General features: G+C 45.1%; 1 protein-coding gene across 1 annotated transcript; it reads left to right on the top strand.

Moving 5' to 3' along the window:
• The first annotated feature begins 876 nt into the window (after nt 1-876).
• Nucleotides 877-27,390, top strand: GNL2 (G protein nucleolar 2). Its single transcript, XM_007182546.2, has 16 exons — nt 877-1,084; nt 3,167-3,251; nt 4,244-4,338; nt 6,486-6,625; nt 9,236-9,420; nt 12,647-12,713; nt 14,152-14,310; nt 15,538-15,651; nt 19,533-19,661; nt 20,382-20,486; nt 21,268-21,426; nt 21,635-21,748; nt 24,948-25,408; nt 25,767-25,849; nt 26,430-26,515; nt 27,198-27,390. The coding sequence occupies exons 1-16, from the start codon at nt 1,021-1,023 to the stop codon at nt 27,327-27,329; spliced, it is 2,178 nt and encodes a 725-aa protein (XP_007182608.3). The 5' UTR covers nt 877-1,020; the 3' UTR covers nt 27,330-27,390.
• The last annotated feature ends 43 nt before the right edge of the window (nt 27,391-27,433 follow it).

Raw genomic sequence — 27,433 nt, 5'->3', positions numbered from 1 at the left:
TATACTAAAACTTATTCCATTGTTTATCTGAAATTCAAATTTAACTGGGTATCCTGGTTTTTTTGTTTGTTTGTTTGGCCGCACAGCACAGCATGTGGGATCTTAGTTCCCCGACCAGGGATCGAACTCTGGGACCCTGCAGTGGAAGCACGGGTTCTTAACCACTGGACCGCCAGGGAAGTCCCATGGGCATCCTGTGTTTTTTATCTGCTAAATTTTGCAGCCCTACCTGTAGATGACATTTGAGCTGAGAACTGAATGACCAGAAGGAACTAGCTATGCAAGGTTTAGGGAAATGATGATTCAGGCAGAAGGAATATCCAGTGTAAATGTCAGAATAACCAGAGAGTGGAAGGTACAAATGAGGTCAAATAAATAGGCAGGGACCAGATCATTGAAAATTCTGTAGGGATAGCAAGGAGTTTCAGTTTCTCTGCCTCTCTCTCTCTCTCTCTCTCTCTCTCTCTCTCTCTCTCTCTCTCTCTCCTTTAACGCTGAGAGTGAGGATACGCTGTTGGAGTTTTCAGAAGGGTGACAAGATCTCATTGGTATTTGGCTGCTGTGTAGTCGGCCACTTTTGGAAGGGCTTAGAGGACAAATTCAGAAGATAATTAAACTTAATCTTCTGTCATTGGCCTGGGAAGAGGCATCTACATTTGTGGGTGGACCCAACTAGGAGTTCTAGGCCGGGCGTCCAGGGTAACTGGGCGGTTGCTACGGAGGGCAGCTTGGTGGTTGCTAGGGAGAGAGAGGGGCGGGGCTCGACGCAGGGCGACGTCTAAGAGGCCGGGGCGGGGGCGGAGCCTGGAGTGCGGCGGAGCCTGGAGTGCGGCGGCGCGCGCCTCGCGTTCGCAGGAAGTCGAGCAGGGGAAGGAAGGGATGCGAGCGGAAGTGACGTAGTCTCGTGCACGCGGTCCAGTGTGGTTCGGGCGGGTTGTTTCAGCCCGGCTTGGGAAGTTACGAGATCTTTTACCCCACGCAGGCCGGACCCAACGCTCCGGTCCCCGTCCCGTCGGCAAGATGGTGAAACCCAAGTACAAAGGACGGAGCACCATCAACCCCTCTAAAGCCAGCACAAATCCCGGTACGGGCGGCGGGGCTCGCGGAGGGTGGGGCTTGGAGGAAGCTTGGAGGGAGAGACACCGGGTGGCCTTGCTTGGAGTGACCTCAAGCAGAGTGGCCTTTGGGGATGAGAAGGGAGAAGATGATTACTTGTTCATAGGCCCTGAGGAGGGCTTAGTCTTGGTCGCCTGTCAAGACTAGATGCCAGGCACCAGGTCTAAAGCTGGGAAAGTGAACACTCAGGCCTGGCAGCCTTGGGGCATCTCCAACTGTGAGGTGCAGAGACTGGGAAGCTCTGAGTTGGAAGGGACACTTAAATTTGACCTCTTCTTGGGTCCCTGTGTGTGTCAGGTGTTGAAGCCCCTCCCCAAAATAGTTCAGTCTTGTATGAGTCCAGCTCTCCAGCTCAAGGAATTACTATGAGTCAAGCTCTCCAGCTCAAGGAATTACTAGAAGTACTATAAATTAGATAAAGTCAGACTAAAAGTGATGTAGGCTGACCCAGCTGGCCCTTTACACTTGGCCACACTTGCCTACCACCTTAGCTTTGACCATTTAAATGGGAAAGGGCTAGTAGATTTGGCTCTTGGAGTCATCCCATCCGGTAAAGTGCATAGAATATGCTACAGATAAGTATGATCGTTTCATACTTACAAAAAAAAAACTTTCAGGGCTTCCCTGGTGGCGCAGTGGTTGAGAATCTGCCTGCTAATGCAGGGGACACGGGTTCGAGCCCTGGTCTGGGAAGATCCCACATGCCACGGAGCAGCTGGGCCCGTGAGCCACAGCTACTGAGCCTGCGCGTCTGGAGCCTGTGCCCCGCGACGGGAGGGGCCGCGATAGTGAAAGGCCCGCGCACCGCGATGAAGAGCGGTCCCCGCACCGCGATGAAGAGTGGCCCCCACTTGCCGTAACCAGAGAAAGCCCTCGCACGAACCGAAGACCCAACACAGCCAAAAATAAATAAATAAATAAATAAAGTAGCTATAAAATTAAAAAAAAAAAAAAAAAAAAACTTTCATACTTCAAAAACAAAAGATGTTTTTGAAGATGTGTATGAGTTTTGTTGAGGTTCCACCACAGAATGAACAAGATAGCCTTTGGGGGAGTCCCTTCCATTTGGGTTTAGTTAATAAAACATATTAAAATATGGCCTAAAGTTTTTGATTTTAATTAATGTTGAATGTTTTACCTGGACCGCTGATAAATTATTCAGTTTGTGTAGACTGGGATCTGACAGTGTTAGACCTGAAGAGGCCCTTAGAGATCATGATGTTATAGGTGAAGAGACTGAGCCAAAATAGGGGAAGTGGTTTGTCACAGCTGACACACGTAGTGAGCAGTAGAGCCACCAGTCCTGTGATTTCTGCCTGTTTTCTATTGCATGACTTCAAGACAGATGACTTAAAGGCATCCCCAAATGAGAAGCTAAGCCGGTATTACTATGCTAATTTGTCCTTCTCTTTCTCTCTGAGATGTAAGGCAAGAATTACTACCTATTTTGCTGTTGATAAAACTAAGATCAAACCTTAGGAAATTAAGAAACTGGTACATTAGGGACACTTATGTGCCAGAATCGTAGTCTTCGTGATGCTTTGCCTGTAGCAGGCACTCAGTATTTGTTAAACTGAGACCCAGAGGTAGGTGTCTTAGTGGTTAAGAGCACCGATGGTGATCTGATGCTTTTGTTCAAATTCTGGCTCTTGTACAAAAAATCTTTGTACAAGATGCTTGCCCACTGTGCCTCAGTGTCTTAACCTGCAGAATGGGAATAATGCGTCCCTCTTGGTAGGATTGTTGTATGGATTACATGAGATGATGCCTGTAATGTGGATAGCACAGTGCCATAATTAGTGCTCAGATATATTACCTACTATCATTTTCAAACACAGTCCTACGGAGGGTTCCAGATTAGGTCAACTTTGTCATACCATGTAGCTTCCAGGAATGATTTTGTTGGAGCAACACGTGGAGAAAGTGGAGATATTGCGGTGAGGTGGCAGCTTGCCTGCTTTGAGTGAACTAGTTGGTGTGTTTGAAGCAATGGCTATACTTAGACTTGTTGGCTATCAAACAGTGTGCATTCCACTACTGTGTTTCCTAGATCGAGTTCAGGGCGCAGGAGGCCAAAACATGAGGGACCGGGCCACAATCCGACGCCTGAATATGTACAGGCAGAAGGAGCGCAGGTGAGCGTGGGCGCTGGTGTCCTCTCCTCTTCCCTTCCTGCCCTTGACTTGTAGCTGACACCTGTTAAGCCTTTGATATTCCCACCCCCACTTTCCCCAGATAGGAGTAGTGTATTTTCAAATACCGTTTTATATGATAAACTGAATTTTGGTTTAAAGGCATGCGTAGTAGGGGTTGAAATAGTGATTGTGTCACTGTACTCTACAACAGCCTTGTTCCTCACAGCCTCGGCCTCCACAAATGGCATGTTAAATCTCAAGGTACATATCTGTCAGATAGAAATCTGCTTTTCTTTAACAAAGCACGTAGGATGGTGTCATGAAAGCGGCCAGAAAACTTGTTTTTTTAATGACAAACTTTAGATCACAACATTGTGGCACTTGGAAACTCATCAGAACTCAGTTCTGCTGAGGCAGCCTCTACCACAGGGGCTTGCTGAGTGTGGCATTTTGCGACCTGGTCTTATTTTGTCTTATTCAATTTGTTTGGTCTTATTCAATTTGTTTGGTAATTGGATTCTTCAGCCGTTCTAAAAGATGTGTCTAAAACACAAATGTCAATGAACTTAATCTGCCTTAGTCACCTACTCTGCAGTTTGTTTTAGAATTTCGAGTTCCAGCATAAATCACCCTCTACTTAAAATTCATTTAAACCAGCCTTCAAATAATTATCCAAAAAAGACTCAAGTATGCGGTTTTCTTTTTTAAAGCAAACAAACAGTAAACAGATTTTTAAACATGGTCATTAGTTGTTATTCATTGAGCAAAAATCATTACGTGCTCTGTTGCAAAAGGTTAAGTGGCTTTGGGGCAATCTGTTTTGAATGTAGAAGTACTTTTTGTTTACCAAAATCTGTATTTCATGATCACTTAAAACTGAAAGGAGAAAAAAAAAAAGAGGTCCTTTTGATGGAAAGCGTATTCTGTAAACCCAGCTTTGCTGTAGCCTTTCTTCTGTTGTTCAACCCAAATCTGTTATTTCCTCAATTCAGGAACAGCCGTGGTAAAGTGATTAAGCCTCTGCAGTATCAGTCAACGGTGGCTTCTGGCACAGTGGCGAGAGTGGAGCCGAACATTAAGTGGTTTGGTGAGTGTTGTCCTCTGCTACTTTTACCCTAGAAAATGTGCGCTGTATGGAAAAGGGTAGAATGTTCAGGTATCTAAAAGGCAGGTATCTGGGGGCTTCCCTGGTGGCACAGTGGCTAAGAATCCGCTTGCCAGTGCAAGGGACACGGGTTCGATTCCTGGTCCGGGAAGACCCCACATGCCGCGGAGCAACTAAGCTCGTGCGCCATAACTACTGAAGCCCTCATGCCACAACTACTGAAGCCCGCGCGCCTTAGAGCCTGTGCTCCGCAACAAGAGAAGCCACCGCAATGAGAAGCTGGCACACTGTAGTGAAGAGTAGCCCCCGCTCGCTGCAACTAGAGAAAGCCCGCGTGCAGCAACAAAGACCCAATGCAGCCAAAAATAAATAAATAAATTTAAAAAAATAAAAAAATAAAAGGCAGGTATCTGGGGTGAGGGGAACTGCCAAGGACAGTATGAGAAAGGGATGAGATAAGAAGTCCCCACCATGGGAAAAGTGCAGGGGAAAGACGTGGCGGTGGCTTCCGTAAATGACTTCTTTTTGAAAAGAGCCCATCATTGTTCACCGTGAGTGAACCTGTTAGACAGATGAGATCATCCTTACTGACTAGCATTCATTAGAACGCTCCTCTCCTAACTTCCAGTCACCTGGAGAGGTGACTTTGAGAGGTGCCTTGCAGGTGTGTTTGTGCCTTTAGCCTAAAGTTCCTCTGAAACACTTTTTCTTAGTGGGGTTGTGTTTGGACTGAGTGACAATGAAAGGACCTCTCGTTGGTCCTTCCCAGGAATGAATAGCGTATCTGCAGAGGCCTTGGGGAAGCAGGATTTCTTCCTTTGGAAGCTCCACCTTCATCTCTGTCGGGGCTTTCAGCCTTTCCCTCAGCCACTGCCAGCTGTGTGGGTACATCAGATGGTCAGACCGCATTCTTTGCCTGCTGTTTGGCCTCTGTTCTGGGGGGCAGATGGCAGCTACCTTTGCACATCTCATACGTCTCTTGGTGGGATTGGTACCCCCTAGGAAACTGCAGCACAGAAAAGTGTCCGAGAGAACTCCGTCAAGAGGCCTTTAGCATGGTGGCAAGGTCCGGTGACACTAGGTCCAGACCTCCTGGGTTTGAGGCCTAGTTCTGCCATTTCTGGGACCATGGTCAGGTTCTTAAGTTTGCTCATCAGTTTCTTCGTCTGTAAAATGAAGATAAAAACAGCACCTATTTCGTAGGACTGTTGTGGTAATTAAATGCATAAATACTCTTATGTAAAGTGCCTAGAATAGTGTCCGGCAAGTAGTACAATAGAAGCTTTAACCGCTGTCATCGTCACCATCTCCGCCAGCGTGGTCGTCTTCACCTTGAGTTTGGCATTTGTGCTGCAATGCGCTGCTCAGTGAATACAATCTCTCACTTCCAAGGTGTTCTCCAAGCAGTGTTATATAGTTTCATTTTGTTCCCTTGGAGGGCTTTGTTGATTAATAGTGCCTTCAAACCCTTATAACCCTAAAAACCAAAGCTATGACTCTTAGGTGCTGTGCTTTGGGATTCTCTGAGTATGGTAACTGATCAGCTGTGATTGGCTCCAAATTTCTTTGCCAGATCTAGCAGGAAGTAGGACATTTGTCAAATCTCAGTTCCATTCAGTGATGTTTATTTTTCAGTTTCATCCAGTCAGGAAATTGGACTTGGAAAACTATTGAAACCCTTTGTGTGTCTGGGTTGGTGGATTAATTCTTAGTGTATGAGTGCAGGAGAGGCAGTTTCTTTGTTTTTTGGTTTCTGGTTTTTTCCTTCTTTTAAGTTTGAAAATGGCTACGTGGGATGGATGTGTCAGGTGTTTGGGTGAGTGAGGGCAATTTAAAATCTTACCTTTATAGCACAGGGAGATCATCTCAGTGTTTTGTGACCACCTAGAGGGGTGGGAGGGAGGGAGACGCAAGAGGGAAGAGATACGGGAACATATGTATATGTATAACTGATTCACTTTGTTATAAAGCAGAAACTAACACACCATTGTAAAGCTCCAATACTCCAATAAAGATGTTAAAAAAAATAAAAATAAATAAAATCTTACCTTTCACCGTGTCCCTGGGAAGATGGAGGCGGAAGTTGTAAGGAGCTATTTATTAAACAGCAACATTCTTTTGTAAAACAGGAAATACACGTGTGATTAAGCAGTCATCGCTACAAAAATTTCAAGAGGACATGGACATAGTCTTGAAGGATCCGTACAAAGTTGTCATGAAGCAAAGCAAGTTACCCATGTCTCTTCTCCATGATCGAATCCGGCCTCATGTAAGATGGAGGATGTCCCCGGCAAACCACGCAGATCCCTCTCTACCGTACTTTCCTCTTGTTTTTCCATAGAGAATAGTGCCTGAAGCAGTACTGATAAGCTTTCTGAGACTTCTCCTTTCACCTTTGTCAGGGGTCTCACCTTTAGCATGAACCGAATTCTGTCGGAGAAGTTCAGTGGCAATAGTGGACCAAAGCACAGGCTTGGGAGTCAGGCCTGAATTTTAATCTTTGCTCTGTCCCTTACCTGCAGCCTTAGTTAGGGTTCTCTGCGAGCTTTCACTTCCCCGACTGGTAAGTCAAGGTGACCCCCTCCTCGGGGGACTGGATGCAGATGAAACATCCATTAAGGCTCTTGGCACATGGCGAGCACTTAGGCCACCACTTACTTAGACCTAAATAGATCATGGCTATTATCAGTACTGCTTTTAAATGTTTTTGGTAAGCAAACTTGTTTAAGTGGTAGTTCCATCAGACTTTGGGGAAGCATAGAATTAGGATTGGGTTGGTGGGAGGGAGACTTTCAGCTTCTGGGAGTTCCTTAGAGAGTCTTTTCAGCTGAAGGAAAGGGTGCCAGTCAGATTGGTTGTTAATCATTCAAGTTAGAAGTGCAGTAAAGACTGAATCTGGCTTGAGTGGAATTAGTTTCACACGGAACCAAAGAAATGGCCTAATGCCTGCCTGCACATTTTTACTTGCTTTGAATAGTAATTCCCAAAAATGTACATAAGTACAGCACAGAGCTTCAGTTCCAGCATGAGGAGGGGAAGAAAACACTGACATGCATACATGGATTAAACAGTTCAAAGAAAAGTGTTTACTTGCCGAACAAAGTAAAACCCAAGTCCTGGTTATTGCCTCAGGTTTTGTCAATTATGCTTTGTTTTATGACAGACTAGAAGAATGGCACCTATTAGTGGAGTGACTGTTTTCTTTCAGGGAAACACGTGAGTGTAATTCATGAACCACAGACAAGTTGCTCATTTCCTTTGTTCTCTCTGTCCTCCCTAAAGCCATCTTTTAACAAACTATTGAATCCTGTTTATGAGAAGAACAGAGAAGTTCTATTATGGATTTATTGCTTTGTTGCCCATGGCAGTTGTTCAGTGCTTCTAAAATTCAGTGCTTAAATGTCTGATACATAGAATGAAGGGCCCACAGCTGCAGCAGTTTGTATTTTGGTGCAGACGGGTACTCAGAGTAACTGATGAGTTTTCTGCTCTGTCCTTGAAGAAACTTTACCTGTTTTATTTTTAGTGCAATATCTACTACTCGTTATGAAATCTGATTCTGAGATTTGCTGCACGGTGGAGTCAAATCAGATACGCTTTTAACTTTTGCACATTCACCTGTATGTGCCTTACAATTACTATGTTTCTGTAGCAGTACTACAGTGGAAATACTTTAACTTATATTGTCTCTGTATTTTAGTGTATAGACATACTACTACCTTGTACTTACTAAGGTACAGGTTTATAGACACAGATCCAGGTATAGTGTACGTTATAGGTTGAGAGATTTTCAAGGATAATTTTGATCACAATTTTCCCAGTGACATTAGAACCTAGTTCTAATGTAAAACGCGACTGTTCTGTTCGGGGATGTTCCCTTGTTGGAGCGTAGTGAGTAAAACTAAACTGAGAGATGGGTTAGAGACTCTATAATAATAGCTTAAGGATCTTTAGGAGTTGGAGAGGTGTCTGTCAAGTTCAGAAGCCACTGGGTTGTTCTCTCTTCCGCGTTTCGTAGCTGGTGCTTACAGAGGAGCCTGTACTGGGGGGCAGAGGGTGTTTGTTTTTTTTTGAGGATATTATTCTCTGCCGGCTGTTAACATACTGTTACGTGATAGATCCTAACTCAGAGTTTGACTTTGATCCTGCTTCAAAAATTCCTCTGCCCGTAACTCCTTTACAGGCACATCAAGTTCTAGTTAGGATCAGGTTCCTTTTATCACATCTAAACCCTTATTTTGGACTTCTGCTAGATGTTTTTCATCTGAAGACTTCGCATGTGCATTTAATAAAAACGTTACCTAAATTAGGGAAAATGTTATCTGAAACTAAAATACATCTTACAAAACAAGCAATTCCTTTTAGCCATGAAAGAAATTAACTTCCAAGAAAAAGTTGGCATTTACAGTTGGTTTAAAAAAAAAACACACAAATTTGAGCATGATCGTCCTTGACAAAAATCTGTGAATTTGGCGAATTTTATGCACTTGTTTGAAAGCTAAAAAAAAAAACAAAGGTCAGAAAAAAGTTAATTTTCAGCGTTGTAGCCGTAATTACATTTGACTAAAGTTTATGATAAATGAAATAAAGCAGAGTTTTTGGCAAGTCTTACACACAACTATTCATATTTGCTTTGACTATTTGTATTTTGTATTTCTCCAGGAAAGCTTACAGAGCTTTCAGAAGAGGGGAACAAGTGCGTTTGCTATTTAAAAAAGGATTTCTGTTTTGAAGTCAGGCTGCATCCGTGTTGTAGATTTTGGTATGGGTTGAGCTTTGCAAAAATGAAAGCAGAAAGCCTTTCCCAGATAGGTTTTGAACTTTTTGCTTTTTCTCAGTGCTTTGCTTAGTGTTACCTATAATTCTCCTTTCTCTTTAGAACTCAAAGGTGCACATCCTTGATACTGAAAGCTTTGAAACTACATTTGGCCCTAAAGCACAGAGGAAGCGACCAAATTTATTTGCAGGTGATATGCAGTCACTTATAGAAAATGCAGAAATGTCCACTGAGAGCTATGACCAGGGGAAGGATCGTGACTTGGTAGCTGAAGACACTGGTGTGAGGTACAGTTTTAAAGTTCATGCACATCTCCTCATTTGCTCTTCTGCAATAGACATCTTCTTTACAGTTATTTACCTGCCAGAAGCTCGGTGATTTATCTCATAGATGGAGATCTTCCCTTAGACTAGAAAAATTAGTGAAACTGGTTGGGGCCAGACTGAAGATAATTTAAGGTGGCTTGTTTACTATTGGTCTCTTAATTCCCCCCCAAATAGAAATAAATAACACTTTCTTCATAATAATAATAGTATATTCTATCATAGACAAATTTTTAAAATATAGTTAAATTGGAAATACAACAAAAAGAAAATAAGCACTCATAATTCCACTACTTATGTTAAGCATTGTTAATGTTTTGGTGAATATCAGGGTTTACTCTGGACCACTGGGGTTGGGGGGAGTTCATTGATATCCTTTGAGGTTTCTGTGACCCTCTGAAGATAATATGGAAAATTTATGTACATGCATAAAAGAAGTGAGTTTTGTGGTTTTTAGAGAAGGGGAGGAGAAGAAGGATCCATAACTTTCATCATACTTTCATAGGGGTTCATACCCAAAAGGTCAAGGGTCAGTTAAGGATATATATGTATATATATACATTATTCTGGATGTTTTTATTTATAAGTATAGTGCTTTAAGACTGTATTTTAACTTGCTTTTATTTTAATACATTTTTCTAAATTATTAAGAATATATTTCCATGTCAGTTCTTAGTCAACAGCAATATAATGTTTCATGTCAGAGTAGGTTTTTGTTGTGGCCAGTCCCATGGTTAGACATTTATGCTGTTCAGAGTTTTCCCCTATGGTAAACAACTCTAGGGTAAAACATCAATGTGACTAATTCTTTCTCATCCTTAATTGTTCCCCAAGGATAAATTCTTAGGGGAAATGACGTCAAAGAATATGCAGTTTTTTGATAGGCGGCTGCCTTATTACCCTCCAGAAAGGGTTTACCAGTTTAGTTCTCCTGGTTCTCCCTCATGTGTTCCTGAGGTGCCCTAGCAGAGAGGTGCTGTCCCCTGCCTGCAGTGCCACTACCTTGGTGCTGTCCTCAGTCCATCGCTAGCCCTGGGCCTCCTAGAGGTCAAGTCAAGCCGCTCGAGGCCAAGCAAAAAGAGGCAGCGAGTTCATTTATTCTTAGAACTATTTGGACTTTGTATGCGTCTGCTGATTTGAATTTTTTCCACCTCCAAAGGGTGCAGTCGGCAGTGGGGGAGAAACAAAACTATTTTTGTTCCAGGGACATTGGGTAAATGTCTTTGAGGCTAATAAATAAGCAGATTCTCAACCTTATCAGGAAAGTTTCACTCTTTGTGGGAGCTGTGGACTGTGGATTATGGTTCAGATTCCTTTTCATAATTCTCTGTGACAGACTGCCTAATTATAGTTGCTTTTGTTTTTTTAATTAAATTTATTGTGGTAAAATATACATAACAAAATTTACCATTTTAATCTTTTTTAAAAATTATTTATTTATTTTTGGCTGTATTGGGTCTTCGTTGCTGCGCGCAGGCTTTCTTTAGTTGTGGCGACCAGGGGCTACTCTTCATTGCGGTGCTTGAGCTTCTCATTGCAGTGGCTTCTCTTGTTGCAGGTGTGTGGGCTTCAGTAGTTGTGGCACACGGGCTCAGTAGTTGTGGCTTGCAGGCTCTAGAGCACAGGCTCAGTCATTGTGGCTCACAGGCTTAGTTGCTCTGTGGCATGTGGGATCTTCCTGGACCAGGACTGGAACCCGTGTCCCCTGCATTGGCAGGCGGATTGTTAACCACTGTGCCACCAGGGAAGTCCCATTTTAATCATTTTTAAGCATCCAGTTTAGTGGCATTAAGTACATTCACATGGCTATGCAACCATTACCACTATCCACCTCTAGAATTTTTTCACATCATTCCAAACTGAAACTCTGTACCCATCCAGCACTGATTCCCCATTCCCCCCTCTCCTCAGCCCCTGGCAACCACCATTCTGTTCTCTGTCTCTTATGAGTTTGACTTCTCTCTTAAATAGTATTTCATGTAAGTGCACTTGTACGGTATTTGTCCTTTTGTATCTGGCTTATTTCATTAGCATAATGTCTTCAAGGTCATCCATGTTGTATCGTGTATCAGTACTTTATTTGTTTGTATTGCTGAACAGTATTCCATTATGTATACGCGACATTTATTTTTATTCATCTGTCGATGGGCATTTGGATATAGTCATTTTTTAAATTAAGCCTAATTTTGGTCCGTCTACAGCTAGTTGGTTTTTTTTGTTTTGTTTTAATTTTTATTGGAGAATAGTTGCTTTACAATGTTGTATTAGTTTCTGCTGTACAACAAAGTGAATCAGTTATACATATACATATATCTACTCTTTTAGATTTCCATCCCATTTAGGTCACCACAGAGCGTTGAGTAGAGTTCCCTGTGCTGTACAGTAGGTTCTCATTAGTTATCTATTTTATACATAGTAGTGTATATATGTCAATCGCAATCTCCCAATTCATCCTACCCCCCCTTCCCCTGTTGGTAACCATAGGTTTGTTTTCTACATCTGTGACTCTATTTCTGCTTTGCAAATAAGTTCGTCTGTACCATTTTTCTAGATTCCACATATAAACGATATTATACGATATTTGTCTTTCTCTTTCTGACTTACTTCAGTCTGTATGGCAATCTCTAGGTCCATCCACGTCTCTGCAAATGGCATTATTTCATTCCTTTTTATGGCTGAGTGATATTCCATTCTATATGTGTACCACATCTTCTTTATCAATTCCTCTGTCAATGAACGTTTAGGTTGCTTCCACATCCTGGCTATTGTAAATAGTGCTGCAATGAACATTGGGGTGCGTGCTTCCTTTCGAATTATGGTTTTCTCTGGATATATGCCTAGGAGTGGGATTGCTGGGTCATATGGTAGCTCTATTTTTAGTTTTTTAAGGGACCTCCATACTGTTCTCCATAGTGGCTGTACCAATCTACATTCCCACCAACGGTGTAGGAGGCTTCTCTTTTCTCCACACCCTCTCCAGCATTTATTGTTTATAGAGTTTTTGATGATGGCCATTCTGACCGGAGTGAGGTGATACCTCATTGTAGTTTTGATTTGCATTTCTCTAATAATTAGTGATGTTGATACTAGTTTTGATACCGCTTTCCCTTGGCACATGTTTTTTTCCCTGAAACATCCTTGTAATCTTTATAGTGCTTCATTTGCTCACTTTGGGTCTTTTCTTATTTAGAAATGAAGCCCAAGAAGAGATATATAAAAAGGGACAGTCTAAAAGAATATGGGGTGAACTCTACAAGGTAAGACTTTAAATTCTGTCTCACTGAATGGTTCCTTTGGCTTTCATGATCTTATATGAGAAAACTGACTTGGATCTATTGAAGCTCTGTCAATACAAATTCCACCTCCAAGATGGATATGGCCGTGCACATACTACCATTGTTCTAGATAACTGCATTTTTTTATTACTCATATAATAGTAACAACCACATTGCATAGATTCACATATTCTCTGTTAATATTTCTTTGGATTACCTGCTAAAATGATATTCCTGTTGAGGTTTATTATACATGGTTAGAGCTGCATGAGAATTTATTTTTTTTAATTTTTATTTATTTATTTATTATTTTTGGCTGTGTTGGGTCTTCGTTTCTGTGCGAGGGCTTTCTCCAGTTGCTGCAAGCGGGGGCCACTCTTCATCGCAGTGCGTGGGCCTCTCACTATCGCGGCCTCTCTTGTTGCGGAGCACAGGCTCCAGACGCGCAGGCTCAGTAGTTGTGGGTCACAGGTCTAGTTGCTCCGTGGCATGTGGGATCTTCCCAAACCAGGGCTCGAACCCGTGTCCCCTGCATTGGCAGGCAGATTCTCAGCCACTGCACCACCAGGGAAGCCCTGCATGAGAATTTTTGCGTTACTTAGTCCAGCCCTCTCTTTTTACAGATGCGAATTCAAGTCTAGAAAGCTTGAATACCTTCCCCAGCTTACCCAGGTAGTTAGTGCAAGAGGCTTTGTGTCTCCTGAGTCCTAGTCTAGTTCTCTTCAGCCGGCTGAGTTTTAGGTCCACACTCAAGTAATATTCTCAGTAACGAAGACTTTCAAGCATAGTCACATAATCAAATAGTAACATGATAGGAAACTAGTACCATGAAAGCAAACAAAATTGTTTAGTTTTTTTGTAAAATACTCAAAACCTATAGCATGGAAACTTAGAGGTCTAAGAAGTAAATGAGGGACTACCCTGGTGGTGCAGTGGATAGGACTCTGCACTCCCAGTGCAGGGGGCCTGGGTTCGATCCCTGGTCAGGAAACTAGATCCCACATGCATGCAGCAGCTAAGAGTTCGCATGCCACAACTAAGGAGGCTGCTGCAGCTAAGGAGCCCTTGAGCCGCAGCTAAGACCCAGTGCAACCAAATAAATAAATAAAATATTTTTTTAAAAAAGAAGAAGTAAATGGTTCTACTCACTAATGCATAGCAGTCGTGAAATAGACCGGTTTCATCCAAGCTAGTTCTATTTGGAATTCAACAAGTTTCAGATACCCACAGGATGAAAACAATTTTTCGAGTACTGATCCCTGGGCTTTGAGATCAGCTACCACCTGCTCTCCTCATAAGACTGTTGAGAGGTTATCTCTGTTGTTGCTTTATTTTTCCCAGGTTCCCTTAAATGTCTTCTCTCTTTCATTTTGCCCTTGTACTCCTGTAGCAAGTCACTTTTGCCTCTTTGAATTTGCAGGTGATAGATTCATCAGATGTTGTAGTTCAAGTTCTTGATGCTAGAGATCCAATGGGTACCCGTTCCCCTCACATTGAGACTTACTTGAAAAAGGAGAAACCCTGGAAACACCTCATTTTTGTTCTTAACAAATGTGACCTTGTTCCAACCTGGGCAACGGTAAGTACAGTTGTTAACGCAAAACAGATGACCAAGGCCACACGGCTTGTGCAGGCTCTGAGTTACCCATGAATAAGTCAGTGTCGTGGTCTCTAGGATTTGGGGCAGCAGTTAAGGTGTTGCACTATTGAGGGTGTAGTCATTCAAGTGTTCTCATCGAAAACAAAACTAAAATGGGCTTCATTGATGATGGGCAGTTACCTTTTTTTAAAATTTTTTTAATTTATTCATTTATTTCTGGCTGCGTTGGGTCTTCGTTGCTGTGCGCAGGCTTTCTCTAGTTGCAGCTAGCGGGGGCTGCTCTTCATTGTGGTGCGCATGCTTCTCACCACGGTGGCTTCTCTTGTCGCAGAGCATGGGCTCTAGGCGCACGGGCTTCAGTAGTTGTGGCATGTGGGCTCAGTAGTTGTGGCTCGCAGGCTCAGTAGTTGTGGCGCATGGGCTTAGTGGCTCCGCGGCATGTGGGATCTTCCCGGACCAGGGCTCAAACCCATGTCCCCTGCATTGGCAGGCGGATTCTTACCCACTGCACCACCAGGGAAGTCCTGGGCAGTTACCTTTGACCCTTGGTGGTTGACAGTGGGACAGCTGCAGTGCCCATAGGATGAACGGTGTGCGCCCTTCAGAAGGGGCGGCTGCCGAGGCCCCAGGTCTGTTTCACATTATGTTAACATTAGTTGCATTTAGTAGCAATGAAAGCATTTTTGGAATATTGTTTTGTGTTTATAAGACAAAAGACAGGCTTCCCTGGTGGCGCAGTGGTCAAGAATCTGCCTGCCGATGTAGGGAACACAGGTTCGAGCCCTGGTCTGGGAAGATCCCACGTGCCGCGGAGCAGCTACGCCCGTGTTCCACAACTACTAAGCCTGCATGCCACAACTACTGAAGCCCATGGGCCTAGAGCCTGTGCTCTGTGACAAGAGAAGCCACCGTGATGAGAAGCCTGCGCACTGCAACGAAGAGTAGCCCCCGCTCACCACAACTAGAGAAAGCCCCTGCGCAGCAACAAAGACCCAATGCAGCCAAAAATAAATAAATTAAAAAAAAAAAAAAAAGACAAAGCGTCAACTGTCATACTTGAAAAAAATATTTCAAAGAATTACAGCTAACATTTTCCTTAGACAACTGTGTATTTGAAGTACCATCCTGTTATTCAAGCTCTGGTTCTTCCTATGTTGTAAATAAACAGCTCACAGTTTACCAGCTTCTTTTCTTTTCTCCCTTTAGAAACGATGGGTTGCCATCCTCTCCCAAGATTACCCGACACTTGCTTTCCACGCAAGTCTTACTAACCCCTTTGGCAAAGGAGCATTTATTCAGCTTCTGCGGCAGTTTGGAAAGGTATTGCGACCTGACCTGTCCCCCCTGCAGTTGGACAGCTGTGGGTTTGTGTGAGAATTTCTCTTCCCAGGGTGTGTCAGAGTTACCAGCCTCACCTTCCACATCTTCTCGGTAGTGAGGACAGTGTGTTCTGGAGATGTGAACACTCACAGAGCCTCAGGATTACAAGGGATTCTGAAATACTCTCTAGCTCAGCCTGTACCCCCTTCCCTGGCAAACGTCGCTTCCCTTTCTGCCGTGTCCCTGGCACCGGATGGTCCACCCTCTGCTCGGTGATGACGACGGGCCCCCTCCCCACACTGTGTCCCCACTCTGGGCTCCCGGGCTGTGCATTTCTCTTCCCTCTGCCTGGGAGGCACCCTGCCGAACTCCAGCCTCAGATCCCTGGTCAGGTGCTGGTTCCTCAGGGAGGCCCTGAAAGCACACGTTCTCGAAGCTTCATGTTCTGTACCTGCAACTTTGTATTTGTGTGTTCATTTAATCTTACCTGGCTTCTAACAAAGGACACCTGTCCTCTGTCCCACCCTTCCCCACTTCCCAGAAGGAGCTCGTCCAACTCGTAGCTGTTACTTCTGGTATTTTTTCCATATTTTTTATATATGCTTATGAATCTATTTCTTCATGTCACACCCCCCTCAGTTTTACGTATTTGTTAAGTTCCTACTATGGAAAATGAGGGTTAGATTTCCTACCCCCTGTCCTCCCTCTCCACTCCCTCTGTCCTTGTACGACATTTGGCTAAACTATTACTCATTTAGTGTTTAGGTTATTGTGACTGAAGTGTCAGTCCTTGCTGATCCTCGGTGCTATGATTGTAATTCCTTTCTAATAGGACCTTCTGTTTTATCTGGTGTTAATTAGCTCCGTTTTATTTGTCACTGACATATCACCAAATCCTCTGGTAGCGTGGGAACTTTCAGAGTGTCTGGCGCCTCCCTTGCAGGTGGACCGGCTGCTCCCCGGGCTGCTGCTGGGTCTTCCTGGGATTTCCTTTCCCCGTCATCCGAATGCGGGATTCCCGTGGCTGTTCCCTGTGTTGTCCTTGTTCACTGGATCCCTTTTCTTTCTTGGTTTACTCCTTCCTTTTTTGTTTTTGTGTTTGTTTTTTTTAATTTATGTATTTATTTATTTTTGGCTGTGTTGGGTCTTCGTTGCTGTGCTTTCTCTAGTTGTGGCGAGCTGGGGCTACTCTTCGTTGCGGTGCGCGGGCTTCTCCTTGTGGTGGCTTCTCTTGTTGTGGAGCATGGGCTCTAGGCCCATGGCTTCAGTAGTTGTGGCACGCGGGCTCAGTAGTTGTAGCTCTCGGGCTCTAGAGCACAGGCTCAGTAGTTGTGGCACACGGGCTTAGTTGCTTCGCGGCATGTGGGATCTTCCCCGACCAGGGCTCAAACTTGTGTCCCTGCATTGGCAGGCGGATTCTTAACCACTGCACCACCAAGGAAGTCCTACTCCTTCCTTTTGATGGAACATGTTTTCCAAAAGCCTTCTGAAAAGGAGTGCTTAGAAGGAGCATTTTTTGAGACCTTGCATTCTGTAAATTTCTTCATACTACCCTCACACCATTTCTTCTTAGAATGTTGAAGACACCACATTGCATTGTTTTCTGGCTTCCGATGTTGCCATTGAGAAATCTGAGACCGTTCTGACTCCTAATCCTTTGTGGTTGAGATCTTTTTTGAAAAAAATTCCTGTTTTACAATGTCCCAACGATGTGCTTTAAGGTGGGTCTTTTATTGTTCAGTGAGCTAGGCATGGATGGGACTTTTAGTCTGTTATTTGTCCTATACTGTTTTTTGGAAACCACCCCACGCCATGCCCCCCATTCATCTCTGTTCTTGTTCAGGAATTTGGTTTTATCTCCTGGTTTAATTCTTGAATTTTCATTCTTTTTTTTCTGGCCTCGCCTCGCGGCTTGTGGGATCTTAGTTTCCTTACCAGGGATGGAACCCGTGCCCCCTGCAGTGGAAGTGCAGAGTCCTAACCAGTGGACCGCCAGGGAAGTCCCAATTCTTGAATTTTCTTATCTTTTCTTTGTTTCAGTACATTTATGACATTTTACCCTATTTTCTGGGAAGTTTCCTTGACTTGATCATTTAGCTGTTCTATCGCAAGATTTATTTTGCCTCTCACTTTTAATTTGTAATTTCTGAAAGCTCTTGTTTATGAATTGCCCTGCTCCCTTTTATAGCCTGTTCTTGTTTCACGGATGCACTGGCTTCTCTGTCTCTGAGAACAATGATAGTGGTATTTGGAAATTTTCCTCTACATTTTCCTACATTGACACTGTTTCCTCCAAGTTGCTGTTTTTCTGTCTTTTCTACTAGAGTCACACTTCAGATGTCTGGTTATTCTTGGTTCTCCACTCATTTAAGAGTGAGCCACCAAAAAAAGGCTAAATAGACTTTATGCAGGGGGTGGGCTTGTTGAATGAGAGATTTCACTGTAGGTGACTGGGCAGAAACCCAGTATTTTGTTGGGGGACACTCTAGATGTCAGTGTCTGTAGGGTGGGTTTTTTGTTTGTTTTTTGTTTTGGCCGCACTGCACGGCATGTGGGATCTTAGTTCCCCAACCAGGGATCGAGCCCGTGTACCCTGCAGTGGAAGCATGGTGTCCCAACCACTGGACCACCAGGGAAGTCCCGTCTGTAGGTCTTTACTCCTGAGACTGTGAGTTTCCCTAGAAAGGAGTCTTCCTGTCTCCAGCTTGGGCGTATATAGACCTGGCTGCCAGGGTTCTGGGAACTCAGTGGGAGTAGGAGCCTGGGGTTGTACTATTCAATATTTAGACTTTCAACTAATCACTCTGGGAACACTTGCTTTCAATTACTGTTATCTCTAAATCTAGGATCCCTTTCAGGTCTGAAAATTAAGGATATTTTCAGACATGCAGGGTTTCAAAAGAGTCATTATCTCTCCTAAGGCTCTGGGGTAGAGAAGTTGGGCACCCATGCCAGGCGAGGGAGGGGAAGGAGAGGTGTGACTATTTCTACAGACGGTCCACTGGTCAGTCTTCTGGATTTCAGTCCCACCCTTATTTGTACTGCTGATTCCCAAGGTCTTTTGTGATTCATTGGCAGTATATTTGCTGCATTTTTAGTTTTTCTACCTTTGTAGCCATGTAGCTTTCATATTTTGTAGTGGGCCAAGTTAGATACTGCTTTTTAACTGCTGGTCTTCTGTTAACATCACACATTAGTTTGTTCTGTCTCATCTCCAGCGCATGCTTTGGTTTTATATGTTTGGCTCTATGGGTGTGTGTGTGTGTTAATTCCCACGGCTGTGGTCCCGGTGGAGTTCGTGGAGGGAGTGAGGTGGGCAGGGGTGTGCAGTCCACCGTCTCTAGTCAGAAGTCCCCATCCGTTTGTAGACTCTTCCTGAGCTCTGCCTCTTTGAGACTTTCACCCAGTGATCTAGCTTTTGAAGCTGCCTTTCTTTTCTTTTGTTGTTTAGTTTTAGCAGTGAAAATGCAAAATATGTTGTGCAGAGAAGAGGAGGGATGGGTCTTGGGATTGCCGGTTGCTGCATCTGCTGAGGTTCTCTTCCCTGAAGACATTTTATCAGTGGATGGTGTTCTTCTAAACTGATGACTAACAAGCTATTTCTTCCTTTGTTTCTCAACCTACATACTTTTAACCTTAAAACATTCAAGAATAATTGCACATGAGTGACCGAGGAGCTAGCTGACTCCCCTCTGATTTATTAATGAGTATGTGTGTGCAGCCCACGCAGACTGTGCTGGTGGGGTGTGTCTGGGTTTTAAATCAAGTCGTAGCAATAGTTTTGTACTGTATTCTTTGTGGTAGCAAAGTAACACAACCTGTTTGTCCCATGGGATGTTCACTCTGCGTGTATGTGGTGTGTATTCTTTTTTTTTGAACAGTTGCACACTGACAAGAAACAGATCAGCGTGGGGTTCATTGGCTATCCAAATGTTGGCAAGAGCTCTGTCATAAACACACTGCGCTCCAAGAAAGTTTGCAATGTGGCCCCCATTGCAGGTGAAACAAAGGTATGTCTGGCTCGAGGGGGTCTTATTTACTTTGACTTATTTTACTTCCATGGAGGGTGATAATTCAGGACATGGAGATGTCTATCTGCTTCTCTTGGATGAAGATCACCATTGGGAGTTTAGCCTCCATATAATAGTTGGCAATGTCCTGGAGCTGTTTCTGCCCTTTTCGATAAGGCTAAGAGTGCTTTGTGTGCCACTGCCTGGCTTTGGCATGGTTTGGTATGCGCCATTTGAGTCTGTTTTAAATTGTCACTCCAACCTTCTGCCTTGATAAACAAAACTAACCCAAGAATATTTGGTGCCTGGGTTAAGAAAGAAAACTCAATTTTAGGGTAGATTCTGTTGGTTGGGGGTCCTACCCTGGAACACAGGGTATTTAGGAAGCACCATGGTTCTGCTGAAAGGAACAGGGGCCAAGCAGTATTAATCTTCCAGGAGTACTTTTAAAAATCAGAAAAAGCTTTACTGGACATTATTGCACAATACTAGGTGGAGATCCTGCCTCTGCATTATTTTTAGACCCTTAGCTGTTGGAAACGATAGTTTATGCCTCGTGGAAGTGCCTCATGCGCGGCCCAAAGAGAGGAGGGGCTTAGGAGCTTCATTACCCAGCAGGTTGCTCCTCTCTGACCCCTACCCCCCTCTCTAGTTTCTTGAGCATCAGGGGTTTGTGAAATCGCTTTCAGGGACTGACCTGGGGAAGTCTCTGCCTTTTAGGTCTGGCAGTATATTACCTTGATGCGCCGGATATTCCTTATCGACTGTCCCGGTGTGGTTTACCCGTCTGAGGACTCAGAGACGGACATTGTGCTGAAAGGAGTGGTGAGTATTTTGGTCCCGAGAGGCTCTTTGTTTGCCTTTTGGGGCCAGCGCTCTGTGGGGAACTCTGGATACCTTTGCTTCTTACTCATTCAGCAGACAGTTTGGGGTCAGCCTGTCTGACCAAACTTGAGGAGCATGACACTGAACAGGGCAGTGTCTCCATTCCACTGAAGCCTGTTTGAGGAGTTAGTGGAACCGTGGGCATATCTGGTCAATGTCATCCCACAAAAGAGTTTGTCGTTTACGCACGGGCTCCAGAGGGAAGCATGGCCTGTTTATGTTTAGTGATAATTCATCGTCATGGGTTTATGGGTTGAGTCATTTTGGAACTCGGTCATTTCCTCACTTGTTTCTGAAGACGACCGAGAGCTTTAAATGGTTCCACTTAACCTTAACCAGTGCTTCTGGCTATACATCCTGTGCGGTTCCTCCCCTTCTTTCTTAAACTATCCCCTTCCCTTTGTGTCCTGGGATGGGTGGACTTTTAACCATTTCTGCAAGTCAGTAGCACGAAGGGTTCCAGTTTAAACTACTGGCGGAAGTCACACCGTCAGTTTGTGGTGAGCCGGGGTTAGAGTTCTGGGCTCCGCGGCTGTGGTCGGCTTTCCATGGCACTCCTTTCAGCCAACTGCATCTCGCCACCTCCAGGACAAGCTCCTGCCAGGCCCCGCTTGCTTTGAGGCATTGAAATCTGTTTTCAGATATGGTTACAGAGAACACTGGGAACTTCACTCCTTCCATAATCAAGTTTGTAAGCAAGAGCTTTCCTATGAACATTTAGGTTCAAGTTGAAAAAATTAAGACTCCTGAAGACCACATTGGTGCTGTACTTGAACGAGCAAAGCCAGAATATATCAGCAAGACGTACAAAATTGATTCTTGGGAGCACGCTGAGGACTTTCTTGAGAAGCTAGCTTTCCGGACGGGGAAGTTACTGAAGGTAAGCCAGGATTTGTGAGAATTCAGACTGGGACGTGCTGCAGGTGTGTGCGTGTGTGGTGTGGACCTTTTTGAAATGCATGTGTGAGCAGTATGAAGTGCGAAACTGGGCAGGTAGATGGTGCCAACTGGGACCGCCGCCGTGCTTCCAAACCAGGAGGTGGTTGTGTTGTTTGAATTTAATTGGGCCTCTTCCTGCGACACTTCAGGGTGGAGAGCCTGACCTGCGGACTGTGGGGAAGATGGTCCTCAATGACTGGCAGAGGGGCCGGATTCCTTTCTTTGTCAAGCCGCCCAACGCAGAGCCCCCTGTAGCCCCCCAGGTAAGAAAAGGGTGGACCCCTCTCTCAGGAAGCATGGTTAGTGACCTGGGTGTGGTGTGTCTTTGGACCACCGTCTTCTTCCTTTAGGGTAGAACTTTCAGCTGCAGTGTCTCCCATCCCAGGGTGCCACTGCTGTGACCTGGTGGGGGGGTGACCAGGAAGTAGAGGTATGATAGAAGCCTGAGTATAAATGCCAGCTTTCAGGGCCTTGAAAAAGGAGGGCTTATTCAATGTGAGTGCTCTTGTGGTTTTTGTGTCTTTTCTTCTGCTTGAAGAACAGGCATTTCCAAGATTCTTTTCTTTCATAGACATTACGCCCAACCATGTGCCAGGAACTGGGAGCATAGGAATAATTAACATGGTCCTTGCCCTCAAGAAGCTCGTGGTCAGGTGGGAAAGGAGAGTGGTACAGTGGATGCTCAGGGAAAGTCTTAGGTTTGGGGCCTCTGGGCTAGATTGAAAAGCTTCCCTACTGTTCCATGTCCCTCCCCCCGGCAGTGGACTGCTCAGGGCTCCAACTTTGGCACTTTGCCTTTCTATTTCTAGGGTCTTTTTCAGAGCTCAGCCAAGTATCTTGAAGAAGTGGCTTTAAGTTCTGCTTCCATGCTAGTCTTTTGGGTCCATATTTCTCTGGTTTTCTCTCACTGGGCTCCATTCCCAGAGTTTCCATTGTCAGCTATAAATTTCCAGTTGAATATTTTCTCCAACATTTCAAAATCAACATATCTGAAACTGATGTTACTCAACCTTTTCCCTTCTCTCCACTAAAACCACCAAACAACCAGTACTGCGGGACGAGGCCCTGCCCTTCTGCACGTACACACACACACACGTGCACACGCACACATACATGTGCCAGTGGAGGAGTATTTGGTGTTTTCTGATACCAAATAGCTTTCATTTTTCCATACCCATTATGCAAGCCTCTGACACCAACTGGGTGTCCAGTAGCTTCCAGAGTTAGTGCAGACCCCACAGGTTAAGGGCTGAATCCCACAAGACTACCCCAACTTCAGATGCCAGCTGCAGATGGGGTTCTCAGGCTACCCACACTTCTACCCAGCTGGCGACAAATTCAGAGGTTCCCAGGTTTGATAATTTGCTGAAAGGACTCACGGAACTCAGGAAAGTGGTTTGCTTATGACTACCGGTTTATTACAAAAGATACAAGTCAGGAACAGCCAAATGGAAGAGGTGCATAGGGCAAAGTATGGGGTAGATGGTGGTGTGGAGTTTCCATGCCCTCTCCAGGCAGGCCACCCTCCCAGCACATCATTGTGTTCACCAACCCAGAAGCTCCCCAGAGCCCATCCGTCCTTAAGGGTTTGTATGCAAGGTGTGTAAGTTCAGCCTTCATTACGTAGGCACGTTTGACTAGATCATCAGCCACTGGTGATTGAACTCAACCTCCAGCCCTCTCAGCAAGTGCTTGGGCTCTCCGGTGACCAGCCCCCAGTCTGAAGCTAGGTCCCACCACAGTCATCTCATTAGCATAACTTTGGGGGAGAGGGGCTTATTACGAACAACAAAAGCAAGACACCCCTGTCTTAACCCGGGAGATTCCAAGAGTTTTAGGAGTTCTTGTGCCAGGAACTGGGGGTCAAGGACCAAATGCGCACTTTTATTGTCCTACAGGGAGACACGTAGTAAACAGATACGGATGTAACGTACTGATTGCTGTGAGGGAGGCTAAAGCAGTGTTAGGGGTTTGTGGGAGACAGAGCAGTGCCTCGTACGTGGGGTGGTCAGGGACGGCCTCTGAGGAAGTGGCCTTTTAGGGGGGCCCTAGTGATGGGAGGCAGGAGCTCCGCAGGTGTCACGAGAGGCGAGTGTTGCAGGCGTGGGGAGCAGCGCACCCGAGGCGGAGTGAGCCTGGTGTGTCGTGGCTCTGGGAGGACGTCGCAGGCGGGCCACGTGGCCGAGGCCTCTGACCCAAGGAGGCCGCCCCTGCGTCCGTGTGGCCCTGTGCGGGAACGGCGGCCTTGCTCTAACTCTTCCTCCACGTCTGGTCGTTAAGTTGAGATAGTCGGTGTCCGTCGTCCCCTGCCCCCTCTCCGTGACTCTCCTCCTTTCCTCTTTTTGGTGGTGGCAGCAACCCCCTTGAGAATCCAAAGGCTAAAAACCACCTTACCAGAAAGATATGCGGAAACGTACATACGAGTTTTGTATAGTTTCCTGAATTTCATGGATTCCCAATGCAGTTAGTGCTTCGCGCAGCCCCCTTTGCCTTTGGAAAATCCCTTGAGTTCCGCGCGCCTCAGCTGTGAGTGCACAATGGCGTCAGCCGCCAGCCCACGCTCCCTCCGCCCCTTCCCCAAAACAGGCCTGGCCTTTGAGTGTTGGCCGCCTCAGGGCCCGTTCTGAACTCCGAGGAGGTTCCCTCCTCTGTCCTCACACCCTTCCTTCCTTCGAGGTGCCTCCTCAGCGCCTCTCCTCTGCCCTCACACTTTCTAAACTAGCGCTGCGTTCGCCCTCAGCATTCAGCTGGGCCTTCATGCTTCTGTTACGGTGTGTGCTCATTTGGAATTACACTTTTTTTTTTTGGCCGTGCTGTGTGTGGGATCTTAGTTCTATGACCAGGGATTGAACCCGTGCCCGCTGCATTGGGAGCACGGAGTCTTAACCACTGGACGGCCAGGGAAGTCCCAAGGTGTGTGCTCATTTGGGATGTGCTCTCTCAGCAACCCCCATTCCTTGCAGTCCCCAGGAACAGTGTAGGGAACCTCCCCTGTCTACAGTGTAGAGTTGACTGGTTTTGATGGCTAAATACTCTTAGGGTTGGCGCATCCTTTGGGACCGTAGCTGTGTTCCTGCGATCCTTCCATGCTGGGTTCAGGGTTTCATGCACGTTGACTTAAACTAGATTAACAGTACGACTCAGATGTGCATGTTTTCGATACTTGCCCTTAGTCCTGAGAAGAGGACTGCCTCATTTGAGAGCAGAGTGTGTAAGTTCAGAAATTCAGCAGGGAACTCTGCTCAATATTCTGTAATAACCTAAATGAGGGAAGAACTGAAAAAGAATAGATACATATGTATGTATAACTGAATCACTGTGCTGTACACCTGAAACTAACACAACATTGTTAATCAACTATACTCCAATATAAAATAAAATTTAAAAAAGAAAAAAAGAAACTCAGTTTTCATTTTCTGATTCCATTTCTCTCCCCACCCCACCCCTTTTCGGCCTGACTAGCTTCCATCCTCCTCATCTTTGGAAGTTGCCACAGAAACAACCCAGAACAACCCAGCAGAGGAAGTCACAGAAACTGTAGGTGAGGAGTCGGAATCCATCATTGAGAAGGAAAAAGAGGAGCCCGGTCACGGTGGCGCCGATTCAGAAATGCAGCAGATTCTGGCGCGGGTCCGGCAGAACTTTGGCAAAATCAACGTCCTGCCTCAGTTTTCTGGGGATGACCTCGTTCCTCTGGAGATGTCCGATATTGATGAAGAGCTGGAGAGCCTTTCTGCGGAGAGGGAGGAGGAGGAGGAAGAAGAGGAACACCAAGGAGACGAAGAGGAAGAGTCTTACGCAGAGTCCCAGGAAGAACACGCGGGAAACAACACCAAGGCCGTTATTCAAGCCCTGGATGAAAAGATTGCTAAGTACCAGAGGTTTTTAAACAAAGCCAAAGCTAAGAAGTTTTCAGCAGTCAGGTAGCGTCCTCATCTTCTCACGAATTGCAGTTTGCTCGTTCCTTTCCCAGAAACTTGCCATGAGGATTGGAGCAGTGTTTTTGTAGGGCAGGGGAGGGTATTGCCGTTTTTTAGAAGTGATCTGTACGTTTTTCAAATTCAACTGCCTGAAGTATGAGAAGCTTAGTATTGATAGTTCTGTCTTTTACAAATGCCCAGGAGCCGCCAAAACAATGTTGCTTCTACCAATGGTGTTAACCACGTGAAGGGGAGCGGGTTTTCGTTAATCTGCAAGCTTGTCATGGTCCCTGCGTCAGCGCCTGTGTGGGCAGCGGGGGGAATGTTGGACGGCTTCATTACTCTACTTTTCCCCTTTCAGGATATCCAAGGGACTGAGTAAAGTGGTTTTTGCAAAATCCGAAGAACAGAGAAGAACAGTTGAAGAAGATGTAGAAGATACAGGTACAGTTAAATGATTAAAATCATGTAGATGTGATTTGCATCTTTAGAACGTTGGGGAATCTAAGTTTAATCTCCAAAGTATCTCTTGTACTGTCGTCCACACAGATATTTATTATATCTGGCAGGTAACCCTGGTTCCACTTACTGTTTATCACACAAATTTGCTTTTCTTCTTTTTATTCTGCACATGTCTTGGGGTTAAATGGGTGATTTGGGAAAATTCTTCCAAAAAAAAGTACATTATTAACATTGTAATCTAAGGGTGGGTCCAAAGACAAATTTTTTTCTGGGGGGAGGATGGTTCATGTATTTATTCTTTATGTGGTTGGACTACTAGCTCCTATATTGAGTGTGTTTTCAAGACAAACGCAAACCCCGCCAAGGCCACTCAGCGCCCCCAGGTCTGGCAGCCTCCAGCCTCGTCCTGCTTTACTCTGCTCTGCTCACCACACTCCCTTCCCACCGGCCTCTGCCTTCCTCCTCCAGCACATCAAGCTCATTCCCACCTTAGGATTCAGACACATTTTGAATAACAAATTCCTGTTTCTTTCCTCTGTGTGTGCTTGTGTTTCGTTTCCAGCACCTACCAAAAAGGGAAAGAAGAGGAAGGCACAGAGGGAAGAGGAGCAGTCAAACAAAACTCGCAGGACGCTTACATCTAAGGAAGTATGTGCTTTGGTCTGAAACATCACACAGGTGTAGAGAGGGGAAGTCCATTTCTTAAGACTCACTCTTTCAGAAACTAACGGTCTAGAGTTGAAATCAAGAAACCCCAGTCTTAAGTGACCTAGTTGAGGTCAGTGAAACAGGACCAAGGAGTGAGCTGCTGCCTGAAGGTCCTTGAGTTTCTGTCTTGTTTTAGGAATTCCTGATCACTATCCTCAAGCACGTGGACTACTGTTTGGAAGAGTCCGCTGGGTTTATGTGGCCTCAGGGAAATGACATGTGAGCAGAGCTGTGTAGGCAGACAGATCACCGCCTTCTGTGAAGTGCAGCTCTGTAACTGGGCCCTCCAGAGCTGGAGGGGGCCCTCTTCGGAGGTGGAGAGCTTGTTATCAGAGTGATCAGCCTTAGACCAGAGGACCGCTTGTCAGGAGCTCAGGAGACAAGATTCAAGCGTTGGATGAGGGTTGGACCAAATGACAATCTGTAACTTGGAGTGGTCACAGGTTACGATGGAAGTGCAGACTTGGGTCTGTGAGGTGAACTCTCCCTCGTTGGCGCTGCTTCCAGTAGTTGTGGGAGCAGCGTGGGAATAGAACACAGAGAAACAAAGGGGCCTGTTTTATGACTTCCAGTGTTTGATTGGTTTTTTTCCCTCTTTGTGTGTGTGCGCCATTTTTTACAGCGGAGGCGAGAAGCACGGCAGCAACGATCCAGAAAAGTCGGTGTGCGCTACTATGAAACACACAACGTGAAAAATAGGAACAGGAACAAAAAGAAGATCAGTGACTCAGAGGGGCAGAAACACAGACACTAGAAATTGAAACATAAGCAGTAACGTTTTAAAAGTTGTTTATTAAATTCTACAAAAATACGCAGTTAGAAACTCTGTTCATTTTCTTCATGCCCAGTTGGCATTTC

The sequence above is a fragment of the Balaenoptera acutorostrata genome, chromosome 1 (genome assembly GCF_949987535.1).
Source record: "Balaenoptera acutorostrata chromosome 1, mBalAcu1.1, whole genome shotgun sequence".
Taxonomy (NCBI): Eukaryota; Metazoa; Chordata; class Mammalia; order Artiodactyla; family Balaenopteridae; genus Balaenoptera; species Balaenoptera acutorostrata.
Note: the sequence above shows the minus strand (reverse complement) of the source record. Positions and strands in the feature narration are given on the sequence as shown.